The 20565-nt window shown below is 42.3% G+C and overlaps 1 protein-coding gene across 1 annotated transcript in view; it reads right to left on the bottom strand.

Moving 5' to 3' along the window:
- LOC115105365 (myomesin-3-like) overlaps window positions 1–20565 on the bottom strand; it is a 71470-nt gene that overhangs the window by 44188 nt on the left and 6717 nt on the right. The window contains 2 exon segments of the mRNA XM_029627325.2: window positions 374–533; window positions 9506–9610. Coding sequence (XP_029483185.2) covers window positions 374–533; window positions 9506–9610 — 265 coding nt within the window.

The raw sequence follows: 20565 nt of genomic DNA, 5'->3' as shown, positions 1-20565 counted from the left end.
GGAAAAATATTTTCTTAACTCTTCTTGAACTGTACTGTTCGTTAAGGGCTTGTAAGTAAGCAGTTCACGGTAAGGTCTACACTTGTTCGGTGTATTCGGTGCATGTGACAAATAAAGTTAGATTTGATTTGATTACTGGTGAACTGACATAAAGGCAAAGAAACTTAATTGTCAGTAAGCCATGGGGGAATGTAGGGATGTCAGCGTTGGCGACATAAAACTACAATGGTTAAATGAGACCATGTTGATTTTCAACTGGGCAACTGTTTTTATACATTTGGCCCTACTGAATTCACAATACCGTAGGCCTATAATTCAGTGTCCGGAGTGTCCGTGTATATCTGTATGGGATGAGATCAGAGCAGACTCTTACCTGCCTACGCAAGGCCATGCGGTCACAGCGTTGGCGGACATAGCGCTGTTCCCTGAGCACCTCCACCTCTACTTTCTCAGCCTCATTTCCAAACAGGGTCCACTTCTCTCCAGTTCTCAGACCCTGTTCATCCGCTGCCATGGTCTCCTTCAGGACATCCCTATTGGACCAGAGAACCAAGAGATTCCCTGTTAGAAAGCCACTGAGAAAAGGCCTATTGGCAAACGTGCATACAGTACATACACCAACTCCTTGTGACACTGTCCTAATCCAACTCCTTGTGAGGCTGTCCTAATCATAAAAATAGAATTAAGCAATAAGGCCCGGATGTTTGTGGTATATGGCCAATATACCACTGCTAAGGGCTGTTCTTAAGCACGACGCAACACGGCCATATACCACAAAACCCTGAGGTGCCTTATAGCTATTTTAAACTGGTTACCAATGTAATTAGAACAGAAAAAACAAACGGTTTGTCATACCAATGATATATGGTCTGATATAGCACGACTTTCAACCAATCAGAAGTCAGTGTTCGAACCAACCAGTTTATAATGATATTTTTATGGTCATAATATGGACACCTTACATATACATAATCTTATAATATAGTGGCTTGGCATTTTTCCAATTTTGTTGACTTACAACCTGGACTAAAAATAGATTTTTTGGGGGTTTGTATCATTTTATTTACACAGCATGCCTACAACTTTGAAGATGCAAAATATTTTGTGTGAAACAAACAAGAAATAAGACAATAAAAAAAAACCTGAGCGTGCATAACTATTCAAAGTCAATACTTTGTAGAGCCACCTTTTGCAGCAATTACAGCTACAAGTCTCTTGGGGTATGTCTCTATACACTTGGCACATCTAGCCACTTGGACTGTTGCCCATTCTTCAAGGCGAAACTGCTCCAGCTCCTTCAAGTTGGATGGGTTCCGCTGGTGTACAGCAATCTTTAAGTCATACCACAGATTCTCAATTGGATTGAGGTCTGGGCTTTGACTAGGCCATTCCAAGACATTTAAATGTCTCCCCTTAATTAAAAAACCACTTAAGCTTAGGGCTTACTTTTTCGAACATTCTGTTAAAAATCGCGCAACATTTCAGCGCCCTGCTACTCATGCCAGGAATATAGTATATGCATATGATTAGTATGTGTGGATAGAAAACACTCAGACGTTTATAAAACTGGTTAAATCACGGCTGTGACTATAACAGAACGTGCGTTTCATCGAAAAGTGCAGGAAAATCTGATCACTGAAAATGGAAAAATATATCCATGCGCGACTTGAACCCATTGATAAAGGTGAACCACATTTAATGGGGCTGAGGTTGCAATACCTACAGCTTCCACACGATGTCAACAGTCTTGTCATTTGCCTAGGCTTTGTTTCTTGGGTCAAAAAGACGCAAGGCATTGCCTTTCTTCCGGTCTCCGACCGGATATTTTGGTTGAGATTTACCTGGACATTATTTCCAGACGTAGAGCTATAGAATTTACATCGCCTCGTGATCAATTTGATCGCTTATTAACGTTTACTAATACCTAAAGTTACATTACAAAAGTATTTCGAAGTGTTTTGTGAAAGTTTATCATCGACTTTTTTAATTAAAAAAAATGACGTTGCGTTATAAAACGATGTTTTTTTCCTTGATTACAGTCTTCATAGATTGATATCTAGGCTATATATGGACCGATTTAAACGAAAAAAAGACCCAATAGTGATGTTTATGGGACATCTAGGAGTGCCAACAAAGAAGATGGTCAAAGGTAATGAATGTTTTATATTTTATTGGTGCGTTTAGTGTAGCGCCGACTATGCTAATTATTTTGTTTACGTCCCCTGCGGGTCTTTTGGGGTGTTACATGCTATCAGATAATAGCTTCTCATGCTTTCGCCGAAAAGCATTTAAAAAATCTGACTTGTTGCCTGGATTCACAACGAGTGTAGCTTTAATTCACTACCCTGCATATGTATTTTAATGAACGTTTGAGTTTTAACTAGTACTATTAGCATTTAGCGTAGCGCATTTGCATTTCCAGATGTCTAGATGGGACGCCTGCGTGTCAGGTTAAACCACTCAAGTGTTGCTTTGGCAGTATGCTTAGGGTCATTGTCCTGCTGGAAGGTGAACCTCCGTCCCAGTCTCAAATCTCTGGACGACTGAAACATTCCCTGTATTTAGCACCATCCACCATTCCTTCAATTCTGACCAGTTTCCCAGTCCCTGCCTATGAAAAACATCCCCACTGCACGATGCTGCCACCACCATGCTTCACTGTGGGGATGGTGTTCTCTCTGATTAATGTCCTCCTTGCCTGGTCCGTGAGTTTTGGTGGTACCATATTTTTTCAATTTTTTAATAATGGATTTAATGGTGCTCTGTGGGATGTTTATATTGTTTTACAACCCAACCCTGATCTGTACTTCTCCACAACGTTGCTCCTTGGTCTTCATTGTGCCACTTGCTTGGTGGTGCCCCTTGCTTAGTGGTGTTGCAGACTCTGGGGCTTGTCGGAACAGGTGTATATATACTGACATCATGTGACACTTAGATTGCACACAGGTGGAATTTACTTTACTAATTATGTGACTTCTGAAGGTAATTCTGAAGGTAATCGGTTGCACCAGATCTTATTTAGGGGCTCCATGGAAAAGGGGGTGAATACATATGCACGCAACACTTTTCCGTTTTTTATTTTTTTGAATTTTTTGAAACAACTACTCCACTACTATCACATGTCTACAATACAAAACCATGTGTACATGTGTGTGTATACATGTGTCTGCGCCTATGTATGTGTTGCTTCACAGTCTCCGCTCTTCCATAAGGTCTATTTTTAACAGTTTTTTAATCTAATTGTACTTCTTGCATCAGTTACTTGATGTAGAATAGAGTTTCATGTAGTCATGGCTCTATGTAGTACTGTGCGCATAGTCATAGTGCCATAGTCTGTTCTGGACTTGGGGACTGTGAAGAGACCTCTTGTGGCATGTCTTGTATCTTGTGTGTCCGAGCTGTGTGTCAGTAGTTCAAACAGACAGCTCGGTGCATTTAACATGTCAACACCTCTCATAAATACAAGTAGTGATTAAGTCAATCGTTCCTTTACTTTGTGCCAGGAGAGATTGACATGCATATTATTCATGTTAGCTCTCTGTGTACGTCCAAGGGCCAGCTGCGCTGCCCTGTTCTAAGCCAATTGCAATTTTTTTGCAAGTCCCTTTTTGTGGCTGAATAACTGAACAGTAGTCCAGGTGCGACAAAACTAGGGCCTGTAGGACCTGCCTTGTTGATAGTGCTGTTAAGAAGGCAGAACAGCGCTTTATTATGGACAGACTTCTCACCATCTTAGCTACTGTTGTATCAATATGTTTTTACCATGACAGTTTACAATTCAGGGTTACTCCAAGCAGTTTAGTCACACTTGCTCACTCAGTGTATAGCCTTTAGGTCTATAGCTTTAGTTCAAGAAAATCACTACTGAGCTGTCCTGCAGTACAGTCAAGATGGCAGGTAACATATAAAAGCCCCCAATATCTAACAGATACCGTACACTTACACAGTATAGTGGTTAGAGCTTTGGGGATCGAATCCCTGAGCTGGCAAGGTGAAAATCTGCCGCTCTGCCCCTGAGCAAGGCAGTGAACCCACTGTTCCCCAGGCACCGAAGATGTGGATGCCCCCCCCCCCTCCCCGGTTCAGAGGGGTTGGGTTAAATGTGGAAGACACATTTCAGATGAAGGCATTCAGTTATACAACTGCTGTGTCATTGCCCTGGTTCTTATGCAATGTTGATATTCTTTGATTGGTGGCCCATCCCGCCCCACACATGCCCCGATCAAGGTCTCCATCTGCCTTTTATTACACACACACTCCTAGGCTCTCTCTGATCTATAGAGGGGTTTCCATCCCGGTGTCCCATTGCCTGGCTGACTGACTGACAGTGATAGTCCTCTGAAATTGGTAGTGTGAACACACACATCAGCTACACTTCACTTATTCTCACATGCATGATTAGAGAAGTGGTCATTTATGCATGCATGCATATACACTGAGTGTACAAAACATTAAGGACACCTTCCTAATATTGAGTTGCACCCGCCCCCCTCCCCATTTTGCCCTCAGAACAGCCTCAATTTGTCAGGGCATGGACTCTACAAGGTGTTGAAAGCATTCCACAGGGATGCTGTTCCATGTTGACACCAATACTTCCCACAGTTGGGTGGATGTCCTTTGGGTGGTGGACTATTCTTGATGCACACGGGAAACTGTTGAGCGCGAAAAACCCAGCAGCGTTGCAGTTCTTGACACAAACCGGTGTGCACACACGTGCCACACACCCACGTGCCACACACCCACACGTGCCACACACCGACACGTGCCACACACACACGTGCCACACACACCAACGTGCCACACACACCCACATGCCACACACACCCACGTGCCACACACCCACGTGGCATACACACTCAGTGCTGCAGGAATGATTTTGTGTGGTTGTCAGTCAGGGCTGGGCTTACTCTGCTTCAAATGGACATTTCAAGATCATTTCACACTGTTGGAAGTGTATTGAGCTCCCCACAAAAGAGCTAAGTCCTATGAGTCATCCAGCGAATTTGCATACTGTCCTGAATTTACACTATCTTCCCTGATAGGAGGGTGGGATTTGTAGGAAAGAGCGAGGGAGCGAGGGAAATAGAGAAAGGTGAAACAAGAATAAACAAGAATCTCACACCTCTAATTGGGGGTTAGAGACAGAGAGATAGAGAGAGAGAGCATCGTGTTCACATTGTTATCGAATCAAAACAAAATGTCATGCCAATCCCATATCCCCGGGGTGTTCGTTCAGGTGTCCCAGAAATAGACTCGACGAATCCATGAAGGGGTTTAGAATCCATCCCACATATCCTTCCAAATTCACTCAAGGAGGATTTCATCAGTCTCTACTCTCTCCTCCCAAAAATATCCCCTTTCTATCCGGCTCCTCTCCTGGGTGGAACGGCTTTAGGTTTCCATGCAGCAAATATACTTCGGAAGGGAGAAAGACCTTGTCTGAGCGAAAGGGATTACTAGGCAGAGAAATAAAAAGGTGAGCCCGGGCCTTGGAATTAGAGCTAAGCACGTTAGCAGGCTGAGGTCTGGTTGGCACTCCAGTTGATGGGAGGACAAGAGGGCGTGAAAGAGCCACTCAGATGACAACGAGATGCAGGCACATCTGCACAGCTGAGGCTTATTACTGCTGTCAGATGCATGGGCTTTCTCTCAAGTGATCCACAACTTTCCTTTCTTTTTAACTCTTCCTCTCAGTCCGCATATCTTCCTGCTGCCAAACACTTGTCCTCTTTTCTAAAGGAGAAAAGGTCGTCTTCACTCGATCTCTCTATTCATCACTGCCAGTGACTGGCAGATTGCTTCTTAATCTTTCTTGGCTTTCCTGTTAGAGAGGAACCAGAGTTCATAGCACGGTGTAAGAGTTCATTTCAGTGCGTTTACATTTCGTGGTTCGTACTGCTTTGACATGCTTTGAATAGATCAAACAAGCATTTCTTTGTTGTCACAGATCAGTTATTTCATACTTTAAACTTTGTACTGTGATTGCATGTTGTGTCTTTGGCTATGCCGGATTAAGTGATATGACATGCTATTCTATAAAATCCTTTCTCCGTAATTAACTAGAGAGTTGGGGCACCACAAAATAATATTTATAGAGCTGTTATCTTCCGGATAAACTCTTAAAGACCTAGTAATATTTTGCATCAATAGAAGTCAATATTAATCGTCATCTTAATTCAGTCTCATCTGAAAGTTGTAAACTCTTGGTTATCTTCCGAACCCTGGCTAACTAGTTGAATCAGCAATACAAAATTGGGTTTAATTATTTATTTACTTAAATATCTAACTAATCACACAGAATTACATATACACAGAATGAATTATACCTTGATTACATATTACGTCATAAAGGAAAACGTCCCTAGCAGGCGGAACAGATATGACAGCTGGTTACACAAAAGAAAAGGGGCTGGGTTTGAGTGAAAGAGCGGGAAGACTGAGGGACAAAGGGAGAAGCTGTGCTATCGTAAATACAGTATCTTTTGCATTCTAAATTACCGCCCATTTGGAAAAGGAAAATGCAATAAATATTTACTCTAAGCTGCACTTTGGTAGGTTGGTGGTAGATGGAAGACCATGTTGCCAAACCGAGTCCTTTGTCCTTTGAAGAATGTCTCTGGTGGTCAATTGGATACGTTGTAGTAACGTCGTTGTGTGGTAGACGGGATACTCTGTCTGTTCTTTCCTAGCCCGCGTTTGCAGCTGCTGTGGCTAACTCAACGGCTAGGAGGTATCACTTCTGTAGTGAATAAGAGTTCAAAGTTCATACCATTCGCAACCAAATCTCACGCTGAGGTTGGCTTAGTTCTGTAGTTGACATGTTAGTCCTTTTAACGCAGAGGCTGCAGACCTCACGTACTTGGAACAGGAAGTTACATCAAGGCTTTATATTGCTTTTGGGCTATATATAGGTGTTTGCCAGCAGCATACCACCCTGCATACCCCTGCTGGCTTGCTTCTGAAGCTAAGCAGGGTTGGTCCTGGTCAGTTCCTGGATGGGAGACCAGATGCTGCTGGAAGTGGTGTTGGAGGGCCAGTAGGAGGCACTCTTTCCTCTGGTCTAAAAAAATATCCCAATGCCCCAGGGCAGTGCCCTGTGTAGGGTGCCGTCTTTCGAATGGCACCCGAAAGACGTCACCTGACTCTCTGAGGTCATTAAAGATCACAAGGCACTTATCGTAAGAGTAGGGGTGTTAACCCCAGTGTCCTGACTAAATTGTCAATCTGGCCCTCAAACCATCACGGTCACCTAATAATCCCCAGTTTACAATTGGATCATTAATCCCCCTCCTCTCCCCTGTAACTATTCCCCAGGTCGTTGCTGCAAATGAGAACGTGTTCTCAGTCAACTTACCTGGTAAAATAACAGACAAATAAAAATAAATAAAAATATAGTGGAGCGAGAAGGGTGTGTCTGAAATACCCCATGTCTCTTCACAGGGGCGGGCCACTGATTGAGCAGAGCCCTAGCCTTATGAAAACCCAAATCTCAAATTTGGAAGCTAAAATTACGTTTCATCTCTTCACCAATAATTTTATATTCAAACATTTAAATTGAACAACAATTCCATGTGAATTCGATAATTCTGATGTGTAGACTTTCCACTGTAGAGTTTATGTCATCCAATTATTGAGGAGAATGCCTCAGATGACAACCGAACTGACATCATATTCATTAAGTAACACCGCATATGTTATTTAATTGGTCGTATTACCAGAATATAGTTCATTTTCGCCCCACCTTCTGATGTTCCCAGACTCTCTATGTTAACCAAGGGGTTTTCAAATTTCACATCAGTAGGCTAGAGAGAGGAAAAAGGGGGGAAGATGTATTTATGACTGTCATAAACCTACCCCCAGGTCAACGTCATGACAGGCATGACCTGATTGGTTTTTAGGGTTGAGGTGCCTCAATGACCGAAAAGGTCTTGATGGTTTGTTTCACCCATTTTTTCCAGTTACATTATACTTGGAGATGTCAAATCTAACTCCTTTTGGATTGGTTTAGCAAAACCCCAGCTTCAAGCTGAAGTAAAGTAGTTGAGAACAAATTCTATTTACAATGACGGCCTACATTGAATCACATTATCAGCCACATGAACAATAGGGACAGGGCAAGGTGTCCCTGGATAAGGGTGTTATGAGATGCCACTTTTCCCCCTTCCCATCATGTTTACTGTGACCTAAACCTTCCAGTCTGGAGCCCTATTTATTTTGAGATGTATAACATTCTCTACAATGACAGCTGGTTATGAAATCCCCAAGCTTGTGATATAATCTTTAAACAAAAGATGCACCCTACTTCATCACATTCACCTCCTCCGCAGCCCTTTTCTCTTCCCTCCCTCCTCTATAACGTCTTTGCTCGTTAATAAACTTGTGTCATCAGGGATTACTGTTTAGTTTATTGACATCACATATAAACTTATTGAGCCAGTATATGAGGTCATAGAGCAGCTGGAGTTTTAAATGACAGCGAAAATGAAGAGTGAAAATCAAAAAAGAAACATGAATGGAATCTTTGTTTTATCGTCAATCTCTGATGCTTCAGAAGGATGGCCCTTGAACTAAGGGCCAGCGCCAGTGGAACTTGATCTCATCTTGTCATGGATGGTGGAGTGGGAGGATGCAGAGATTGCTTTGGCTTTGGCGTTTCATGGCGTCCCCATTGATATTTATAGCTGACGTTGCTAACTTAGAGGCCTACGCTATGTTTCATACAGATAGCTGTCCACAGAGAGTCAGAGACTGTGCTGACTGCAGAGTCATGTTCTGAGTCTATTCTCTATTTGATTGGATGTCTATTTTTTATTTAACCTTTATTTAACTAGGCAAGTCTGTTAAGAACAAATTCTTATTTACAATGACGGCCTACCAAAAGGCCTCCTGCGGGGACGGGGGCTGGGATTTAAATATAGAAGTGATTGCAACAGGAAAAGTCGAATGAAAGAGTGTGCAGTGGGTCAGATTCAAACCCATGTGAGCAACGGTACATGTATTCTGAAGGCAGTGACCTAAACTGCTGGACTACCCCCACACCTCACTCTGGATGTGCTCTACACAGGAGAGATAAGCCTGGAAGCACTTCCAGGCAGGGATGAATTAGTCAGGAGAAGATGCAGCGGAGATGTCTTTGCTTTGTGCTTCGCTGAGGCGTTGCCGATTGTAGACGGTTCAGTTTGAACGTTGCCTCAACTCTGACTTTGCCATCATTTGTTTCATAATTGTTTCATAATAGCATTCATTGATCTTACCTCAGGGTGCTCCTGTTACAACGGGCCGTTGCTGGTGCGTGAATGCATTTTAGAAGCATCATTTAGTTACGAATTGTACCAATCGTATTGTATTGACTATGCAGGGGTGTGTGCTTGTACATGGAGCTACCTCACGCTACAGAAATAGGACATAGAACCATGCCCTATGGGCCATTCTGGTTCGGACAAGGCTTACTGTATTACTGTATATATCAGACACCCTAACACCTGCGTAACTCTTCTCAACATACCATGTCCTGTGCCGTGGGAATTTGCCGATGTTCAGGATCTCCTTGACCGACATCACATCACCGGGAATGATGGGATAGAACTCAGAGTAGGAAGCCTCCTCATCACTGGTGCATCACAGGGACAAAGAACAAACAACAACATATTAGATTCATTGGGTGTTTTAATCAAAGTAGAAATCAGATCATTCAATAAAAGATCAATTAATCACGAGGAGGTTGTTTTGTCCGACAAGAGTTGTGGGACAGGGTTCGTGGATCTGAAGCTAGATGGTGTCATTTCCACCAGGGTGTCAGACATCTACAGGAAATCTCAGCCCCAAGTCAAGTGTAGTTACAACTGTCCTGCTATTCTGAATCTGACCACCAGGGGAGGCCACACAACCTGAGGGAGTTCCGCTCATAGGTGACCTTTAAAGAACAAAACTGAATTACAAGCACAATGTTTTATTCAACCATTTTTACTGGGGACATGGCTTTGGCTTTTAAAATTACAATGTCAAATGAAACGCGGAAACATTGCTTACATTTGCCTTTATTATTTCCAATTCCTGTGACACTCAGCAATTGTCAAAGTGCTCTGGAGTCTGATTACTTACCAACAGAACAAGCTGTTGAGAATAACAGCTGAATAAAACAAAGGCAATATTAACAGCTGAGATAGAGCTGGAGTTCAGCATGATAATAGAGACGGATAACCTCTGTGAATAACGATGTCAATGTCTCTGTCCAAACTAAGACCACCTGACTAGCTCTACAGCTTAGAGTGGACTACAGGCCTTTATTTGGATCAGCGACTAGATACAGGATAAAGGTAGAGAGGGAATTAAGAGGCAGCGTTTTATTCACTAGTCAGTCGTCGCTATCGAATGGTTTGTTAATTAATTTGTGATATCACCTCCGGATGCATTGTGTACGTCTGTTCAATGTAAGATTTGAAGTCGTTATCTCTTGCTTTTAAGTAACACGTACAAAGGCCTTTCGTCATATCAATTTTAAGGGAACACAGCAGTGCAACACCTGGGAACCTCCAAACCAATGTAAAAAAGGGTGTAAAGATAAGAACAATAAATCAGTTGTGTGATGAATTGTTACCATGTTAACATTCTAACGAGATTATACAATATTCGTTTTTTGCAATTATCCCCCATTTTCTTGGGGGGTAATAGTCACTTTACCCCTACCTGCAGTACATTACATAATACCTCAATTACCTCGTTTAACCGGTACCCCCTGTATATAGCCTTGTTATTGTTATTTTATTGTGTTACTTTCTTTTTACTTCAGTTAATTTAGTAAATATTTTCTTAACTCTTATTTTTCTTAAAACTGCATTGTTGGTTAAGGGCTTGTAAGTAAGCATTTAATGGTAAGGTTTACACCTGTTGTGTAGACCTTACAATTTGATTTGATTTGATTTAGCATGGCAGCTGTAGCAATTGTGCATAAATCTTCTCTATGGCCTTTTCAGTTATGACAAATGAGCATCATGTTGAATCTTTAAACATCCCTGCGAGTTCATCCTGTTTTTATGGATCATGAATTAAAAAGTCCCACAAAACATCCACCCAGCCAGTAACTGCAGCTGAGGTGATATCTGGTTGAGATAGGTGCTCCCATGTGGGGTCCTAACCAAGCTGAAATCTAGTCAGGCAATGCTATGGCTGACCTGTTTTCTCTCAACTGAGAGTAATGTTATAATCACCTGCTGCCTTCTGTTCTGCTAGTTCTAATCGTCTTTGTTCCTCTTTTTCAGTGGTGCATAAAGCCATGTTGTTTTGTTGTGGGGAGGTTGTAGAGCCAGGAGGAACGAACGGCCAATGTTTTGACCCCAGGGTCATATTCATTTGGCAATTAACAAAAATAAAACTAAATGAAACAGGAAGGGACAACCAGAACTTGTCCAATAGGAAAAGCTTTTTATTTTTAGTTTTCTGTTTCAAAACACTTTGATACAGTGTGGACTAATGAATACAACCCAGCTCTTAACAATTGCAACAGGGTCACTAATCATAAGGATTGTTTGTTGACCTCTGGCTATGAATCCAGTGCATGTTGTGTAGACATGTGCTTAATTAAGACGCAGCAGCATTGTATTCATTTGCTGTTGCATGATCACATGCCATTATTTCCCATGTAACAATTTTTTCTTTAAAAAACAAATGGTGTCATGGACCTTCAGGGGACGCACCAGTAGCCATGGCTCTGTGCCTGTTTGTGACAGAAGCACGCAGTAGTGGTTCTAATTCAAAAGTGCATTTCTTGTGCCTCTCAGCTATCTCGAGCTAGGCCAATGTCATTCTCACACACACACACACAAACACACACACACACAAAAGGACCAATACAGTGAGGGAAAAAAGTATTTGATCCCCTCCTGATTTTGTACGTTTGCCCACTGACAAAGAAATGATCAGTCTATAATTTTAATGGTAGGTTTATTTGAACAGTGAGAGACAGAATAACAACAACAAAATCCAGAAAAACGCATGTCAAAAATATTATAAATTGATTTGCATTTTAATGCATAGCTACCATAGTGCAAACTGTAAAATTTGGTGGAGGAGGAATAATGGTCTGGGGCTGTTTTTCATGGTTCGGGCTAGACCCCTTAGTTCCAGTGAAGGAAAATCTTAACACTAAAGCATACAATGACATTCTAGATGATTCTGTACTTCCAACTTTATGGCAACAGTTTGGAGAAGGCCCTTTCCTGTTTCAGTATGACAATTCCCCCATTTACAAAGCGAGGTCCATACAGAAATTGTTTGTTGAGATCGATGTGGAAGAATTTGACTGGCCTGCACGGAGCCCTGACCTCAACCCCATCAAACACCTTTGGGATGAATTGGAACACCGACTGCGAGCCAGGCCTAATCGCCCAACATCAGTGCCCGACCTCACTGATGCTCTTGTTGGAAAGCCTTCCCACAAGAGTGGAGGCTGTTATAGCAGCAAAGGGGGGACCAAATCCATATTAACCACATGATTTTGGAATGAGATGTTGGACAAGTAGATGTCCACATACCTTTGGTCATGTAATGTATCTCATAGGATGCCCATGTATCCTGTTCTATATTGGAAAGAGATGCATTAATATTGATCCCTTTGAAAGCATATCATCTATGAATTTACACTATAACTCTGTAAAGATTTGCTAGTGCGTTTTCTACCCCCTCGTGTTGTTTTTCAGCGACATTTTGGGGAGTAATGATATCAATATCGAAACCACACACTTTTGTGAAGGAGCAGGCCTCTATTTACTGTGTGTGCTTAGTGGACCAGAGCCAGAGTGATATTGTCCAGCCTTAGGCTCCATGCTACATTATTCAACAACACCCTATCACTCTCTCTCTCTGCACGCTGCGGAACAGTCCAGGAACCAAACAAAAGAAAAAGCAGAAGTTTCTCTCTCTGAGCTCTGTGAAAAAGGGGAACTGTCCCAGCAAATAAACAAAATAAAACGGGAAGTCACAACAATTTGCATTGTCATCACAAGTAGTCTTTCTTTCTGAAAGGAGTGCCTGAAGCAATATGGCTGCATAAATTAGCTGGCTGTATTCACTTTGTGGGGGAAATAAACTCTGACTTTCAGAAATGTGTTGTAGCGTGGGGCAATTCAAAACCCTGAATATAGGCCAAGCAGCCCACATAAGACCTGATACAAGCATTATCTCTCACACATAAGACCTGATACAAGCATTATCTCTCAGAATATCTCCTGAAGGCAGCGGTAGTTGCTCTTGTTAAAGTGTAATGGACCCTTGTGGATCAAAGTTGAGCCAAAGTTGGCACCTCTCCTATTACTTTAAGATGCCGTACAACTTTATTGTCTCGACTTGCCTCCCAAGCAAGTGTTCTCCTTACTGTTTATAGGGGTATAAGAGGGCACTTAACAGAGAATGTTGACTTGAATTGGAATGTCTGTTGTTTTAAATTATACTGTCAATCCTCCACAAGAAACCTATTGAAATCATAGAAATATAGGTAATAGAACAGAAATGGACATTTAATGGTGGGTGGACCGGATGCCATATTTGTGGTAGTAATTAGAAGTGAAATGTTCAATTCAATTCACATTTCAATGGTGTACCAGCTAAACTGCAGTGGTCTGAAGGGACAGGATATATGAATGATATTTCTACGATTGAAATTACCCACCCTATATTCAAGAGCACGTGGTGTCTGTTGTTGGTCTTATATGTTAGCTTAGAATTCTGTTGTTTTGTCCTTGTCGAGTCCTTCATTATTTTCTGTATCGTGTATAGTACTAAACCATCTTTGAAAGTTTATAGTCCTTTTTTAAAGCCTTTTTATTTTAATGGTTGTTCTCAATGCAAAGAACTTTGTGATTTACATCTGTTAATGAAAAGCATTCTACAATTGTAATTTATTATTATTATTATTATGATGATGTTGTGTCTCAACTGCAAAAATGTTGTATTTTACACGGTTTGAAGCTGGTGTAAAAAAATCAAAAATAAAAGCCTCAAAAACAAAACTTCATAATGGAAGCATAGAAATAGTGCACATAGAGCAGATCTGCTGCTTCTTGACTTGCTTTCAATGAAAATAACAGATCGGGTCGGGTCGCCCTAAATGTACATATTGCAGCTTTAAGCACCAGTCTCAACGTCAACAGTGAAGAGGTGACTCCGGGATGCTGGCCTTCTAGGCAGAGTTGCAAAGAAAAAGCCATATCTCAGACTGGCCAATAAAAAGAAAAGATTAAGATGGGCAAAAGAACAGACACTGGACAGAGGAACTCTGCCTAGAAGGTCAGCATCCCGGAGTCGCCTCTTCACTGTTGACGTTGAGACTGGTGTTTTGCGGGTACTATTTAGTGAAGCTGCCAGTTGAGGACTTGTGAGGCGTCTGTTTCTCAAACGAGACACTCTAATGTACTTGTCCTCTTGCTCAGTTGTGCACCGGGGCCTGCCACTCTTTCTATTCTGATTAGAGCAAGTTTACGCTGTTCTGTGAAGGGAGTACACAGCATTGTATGAGATCTTCAGTTTCTTGGTAATTTTTTGCATGGAATAGCCTTCATTTCTCAGAACAAGAATAGACTGATGGGTTTCAGTAGAAAGTTCTTTGTTTCGGGCCATTTTGAGCCTGTAATCGAACCCACAAATGCTGATGCTCCAGATACTTAACTAGTTTAAAGAAGGACAGTTTTATTTCTTCTTTAATCAGAACAACAGTTTTCAGCTGTGCTAACATAATTGCAAAAGTGTTTTCTAATGATCAATTAGCCTTAATGATAAACTTGGATTAGTTAACACAACGTGACATTAGAACACAGGAGTGATGGTTGCTGATAATGGGCCTCTGTACACCTATGTAGATATTCCATTAAATGTCAGCCGTTTACAGCTACAATAGTCATTTACAACATTAACAATGTCTACACTGTATTTCTGATCAATTTGATGTTATTTTAATGGACACATTTTTCTGCTTTTCTTTCAAAAACAAGGACATTTCTAAGTGACCCCAAATTTTTGAACAGTAGTGTATATCTCCGGATGTGTATATAGGGAAAGGGGGATACCTAGTCAGTTGTACAACTGAATGCCTTCAACTGAAATGTGTCTTCTGCATTTAACCCAACCCCTCTGAATCAGAGAGGCGCGGAGGGCTGCCATAATCAACATCCACGTCTTCGGCACCCGGTGAACAGTGAGTTAACTGCCTTGCTCAGGGGTAGAACGACAGATTTTTACCTTGTCAGCTCGGGGATTTGATCCCCAAATCACTAACCACTATACTGTGTATGTGTACAGTATCTGTTAGATAGTGGGAACTTTTATATAATTATTGCTATAAGAACGAGTTAGCTAGCATGCTCTAATTGTATTGGTCACATTAGCTCCCTGCTAATTCAGTTATTTCCATGCTAACAGACAAATCACAAATCTACAGCCATCAACAGACTGTTGTCCTGCACATCTAATGTGCTTCCTTGTGTTTATCGTCAGGTACTTCCCTTTATTGTATTGTGTAAAATGGTTGTCATTGTTATGTTTGAATACAAAATACCCAGTCTGATATTGACATGCATGCTTTGAATCACAAATCTACAGCCATCAACATAAAACATTTATTTTTTTACCTTCATTTAAATAGGCAAGTATGAATTCTTATTTACTATGACAGTCTAAGAACAGTGGGTTAACTGCCTCGTTCAGGGACCTGAACAACAGATTTTTACCTTGTCAGCTCAGGGATTTAGATCGAGCAACCTTTCAGTTACGAGCCCAACACTCTAACCACTAGGCTACCTGCCACCCCAACATACTGTCGTCCTGCATATCTAATGTACTTTCTTGTGTCTATCATCAGAGTAAACACCAATCAACTGGGACCCAACTGGGACCACTGGCTGGTTATTCCTTTCGTTAAAAACACCACACAACACCAGTTACGAAGTATGATCACATATACAACACATATTTATTTATTTATTTATTTTATTTCACCTTTATTTAACCAGGTAGGCAAGTTGAGAACAAGTTCTCATTTACAATTGCGACCTGGCCAAGATAAAGCAAAGCAGTTCGACACATACAACGACACAGAGTTACACATGGAGTAAAACAAACATACAGTCAATAATACAGTAAAAAAACAAGTCTATATACAATGTGAGCAAATTAGGTGAGAAGGGAGGTAAAGGCAAAAAAGGCCATGGTGGCAAAGTAATTACAATATAGCAAGTAAAACACTGGAATGGTAGTTTTGCAATGGAAGAATGTGCAAAGTAGAAATAAAAATAATGGGGTGCAAAGGAGCAAAATAAATAAATTAATTAAATACAGTTGGGAAAGAGGTAGTTGTTTGGGCTAAATTATAGGTGGGCTATGTACAGGTGCAGTAATCTGTAAGATGCTCTGACAGTTGGTGCTTAAAGCTAGTGAGGGAGATAAGTGTTTCCAATTTAAGAGATTTTTGTAGTTCGTTCCAGTCATTGGCAGCAGAGAACTGGAAGGAGAGGCGGCCAAAGAAAGAATTGGTTTTGGGGGTGACTAGAGATATACCTGCTGGAGCGTGTGCTACAGGTGGGAGATGCTATGGTGACCAGCGAGCTGAGATAAGGGGGACTTTACCTAGCAGGGTCTTGTAGATGACATGGAGCCAGTGGGTTTGGCGACGAGTATGAAGCGAGGGCCAGCCAACGAGAGCGTACAGGTCGCAATGGTGGGTAGTATATGGGGCTTTGGTGACAAAACGGATTGCACTGTGATAGACTGCATCCAATTTGTTGAGTAGGGTATTGGAGGCTATTTTGTAAATGACATGGCCAAAGTCGAGGATTGGTAGGATGGTCAATTTTACAAGAGTATGTTTGGCAGCATGAGTGAAGGATGCTTTGTTGCGAAATAGGAAGCCAATTCTAGATTTAACTTTGGATTGGAGATGTTTGATATGGGTCTGGAAGGAGAGTTTACAGTCTAACCAGACACCTAAGTATTTGTAGTTGTCCACGTATTCTAAGTCAGAGCCGTCCAGAGTAGTGATGTTGGACAGGCGGGTAGGTGCAGGTAGCGATCGGTTGAAGAGCATGCATTTAGATTTACTTGTATTTAAGAGCAATTGGAGGCCACGGAAGGAGAGTTGTATGGCATTGAAGCTTGCCTGGAGGCAGCTGCAGCTGCTTTCCAATCTTTGGGAATCTCAGACGACACGAAAGAGAGGTTGAACAGGCTAGTAATAGGGGTGGCAACAATTTCGGCAGATAATTTTAGAAAGAAAGGGTCCAAATTGTCTAGCACAGGCTGATTTGTAGGGGTCCAGATTTTTCAGCGCTTTCAGAACTTCAGCTGAATGCATTTGGGAGAAGGAGAAATGGGGAAGGCTTGGGCGAGTTGCTGTTGGGGGTGCAGTGCTGTTGGCCGGGGTAGGAGTAGCCAGGTGGAAAGCATGGCCAGCCGTAGACAAATGCTTATTGAAATTCTCAATTATGGTGGATTTATCAGTGGTGACAGTGTTTCCTATCTTCAGTGCAGTGGGCAGCTGGGAGGAGGTGTTCTTATTCTCCATGGACTTTACAGTGTCCCAGAACTTTTTAGAGTTAGTGTTGCAGGAAGCAAATTTCTGCTTGAAAAAGCTAGCCTTGGCTTTTCTAACTGCCTGTGTATAACGGTTTCTAGCTTCCCTGAACAGCTGCATATCACGGGGGCTGTTCGATGCTAATGCAGAACGCCATAGGATGTTTTTGTGTTGGTTAAGGGCAGTCAGGTCTGGAGAGAACCAAGGGCTATATCTGTTCCTGGTTCTAAATTTCTTGAATGGGGCATGTTTATTTAAGATTGTTAGGAAGGCATTTAAAAAAAATATCCAGGCATCCTCTACTGACAGGATGAGATCAATATCCTTCCAGGATACCCCGGCCAGGTCGATTAGAAAGGCCTGCTCGCTGAAGTGTTTCAGGGAGCGTTTTACAGTGATGAGTGGAGGTCGTTTGACCGCTGACCCATTACGGATGCAGGCAATGAGGCAGTGATCGCTGAGATCTTGGTTGAAGACAGCAGAGGTGTATTTAGAGGGGAAGTTGGTTAGGATGATATCTATGAGGGTGCCCGTGTTTAAGGCTTTGGGGGGGTACCTGGTAGGTTCATTGATAATTTGTGTGAGATTGAGGGCATCAAGTTTAGATTGTAGGATGGCGGGGGTGTTAAGCATGTTCCAGTTTAGGTCGCCTAGCAGCACAAGCTCTGAAGATAGATGGGGGGCAATCAGATCACATATGGTGTCCAGAGCACAGCTGGGGGCAGAGGGTGGTCTATAGCAGGCGGCAACGGTGAGAGACTTGTTTTTAGAGAGGTGGATTTTTAAAAGTAGAAGTTCAAATTGTTTGGGTACAGACCTGGATAGTAGGACAGAACTCTGCAGGCTATCGCTAAATGACTTAAATGTAAATGTATCTTTGCAGTAGATTGCAACACCGCCCCCTTTGGCAGTTCTATCTTGTCTGAAAATGTTGTAGTTTGGAATTAAAATTTCTGAATTTTTGGTGGTCTTCCTAAGCCAGGATTCAGACACAGCTAGAACATCCGGGTTGGCAGAGTGTGCTAAAGCAGTGAAAAGAACAAACTTAGGGAGGAGGCTTCTAATGTTAACATGCATGAAACCAAGGCTATTACGGTTACAGAAGTAATCAAAAGAGAGCGCCTGGGGAATAGGAGTGGAGCTAGGCACTGCAGGGCCTGGATTCACCTCTACATCGCCAGAGGAACATAGGAGGAGAAGAATAAGGGTACGGCTAAAAGCAATAAGAATTGATCGTCTAGAACGTCTGGAACAGAGAGTAAAAGGAGGTTTCTGGGGGCGATAAAATAGCATCAAGGTATAATGTACAGACAAAGGTATGGTAGGATGTGAATACAGTGGAGGTAAACCTAGGTATTGAGTGATGAAGAGAGAGATATTGTCTCTAGAAACATCATTGAAACCAGGAGATGTCATTGCATGTGTGGGTGGTGGAACTAATAAGTTGGATAAGGTATAGTGAGCAGGACTAGAGGCTCTACAGTGAAATAAGCCAATAAACACTAACCAGAACAGCAATGGACAAGACATATTGACATTAAGGAGAGGCATCCTTAGTCGAGTGATCAAAAGGGTCCAGGGAGTGGAGAGGTTGGTTTGGGTGTCACGGCAATTTAGACAGCTAGCCAGGACATCGGTAGCAAGCTAGCATAGGATGGAGGTCTGTTGTTAGCCACCTCTTGCGTTCCGTCAGTAGATTAGTGGGGTTCCGTGTGGTAGAGGGGATTAGTCCAAATCACACAACAACAAAAAAAATAAAAACAATAGATATAGTTATAGAGGCCCAAGAAGAAACATAATAATAATACAAATAAATAAATTGTCCGATTGTCTATTCTGAGAGCAGCCGGTAAGACAGCTAACGGTTAGCAGGCTGCAGATGGGCGTTCAGGTAACGTCGCGACAGAGGAGCCAGCCGGATCTCCTTCGGGTAGATAACGTCGGCAGTCCAGTTGTGAAGGCCCGGAGGGGCTCCGTGTAGGCAGTAAAACGGGTCCGGATAGGTGACTGCAGCCCAGGAGTGATTGACGGAGCTCAGGAGTGATTGACGGAGCTGGCTAGCTCCGGAGTAATTGATGTTTGCTCCGGAATCGACGAAAGCAGATAGACACACGGATAGCAGCCAGCTAGCTGTGAGATCCGGGAGTGAATGTCCAGAGAGCAGTTGAAATCCAGGGACATGGAGACATATACAACAGGATTTCAACTTACAGTGAAATCCTTACTTTCAAGGTCTTAACTAACAATGCAGTTTTAAGAAAAACAACTGTTAAGAAAGTATTATAAGAAAAGAAAAGAAAAAATAAGAAAATAGAAAAATAACAAATAATTAAAGAGCAACAATAAATTAACAGTAGCTATATGCAGGGGGTACCGATGCAGAGTCAATGTGCGGGGACACAGGTTAGTCGAGGTAATTGAGGTAATATGTACATGTAGGTAGAGGTAGAGTGACAATGCGTAGATAATAAACAAAGAGTAGCAGCAGCGTAAAAATGGGGGTGGGGGGCTCAATGCGCATAGTCCAGGTAGCCATTTGATTAGATGTTCATGTATCTTATGGCTTTGGCATAGAAGCTGTTAAGAAGCCTTTTGGACCAAGAACTGGTGCTCCGGTACCACTTGCAGTGCGTTAGCAGAGAGAACAGTCTATGACTAGGGTGGCTGGAGTCTTCGGCAATTTTTTAGGGCCTTCCTCTGACACAGACTGGTATAGAGGTCCTGGATAGCAGGAAGCTTGGCCCCAGTGATGTACTGGGCCTTACGCATTACCCTCTGTAGTGCCTTGCAGTCGGAGGCCGAGCATTTGCCATACCAGGCAGTGATACAACCTGTCAGGATGCTCTCGATGGTGCAGCTGTAGAACTTTTTGAGGATCTGAGGACCCATCGCAAACCTTTTCAGTCTCCTGAAGGGGAATAGGCGTTGTCGTGCCCTCTTCACGACTGTCTTGGTGTGTTTGGACCATAAACTTGAAGCTCTAATTCTACTCCACTGCAGCACTGTCCATG

This window comes from Oncorhynchus nerka, linkage group LG3 (assembly GCF_034236695.1).
Source record: "Oncorhynchus nerka isolate Pitt River linkage group LG3, Oner_Uvic_2.0, whole genome shotgun sequence".
In the NCBI taxonomy this organism is placed as follows: Eukaryota; Metazoa; Chordata; class Actinopteri; order Salmoniformes; family Salmonidae; genus Oncorhynchus; species Oncorhynchus nerka.
Note: the sequence above shows the minus strand (reverse complement) of the source record. Positions and strands in the feature narration are given on the sequence as shown.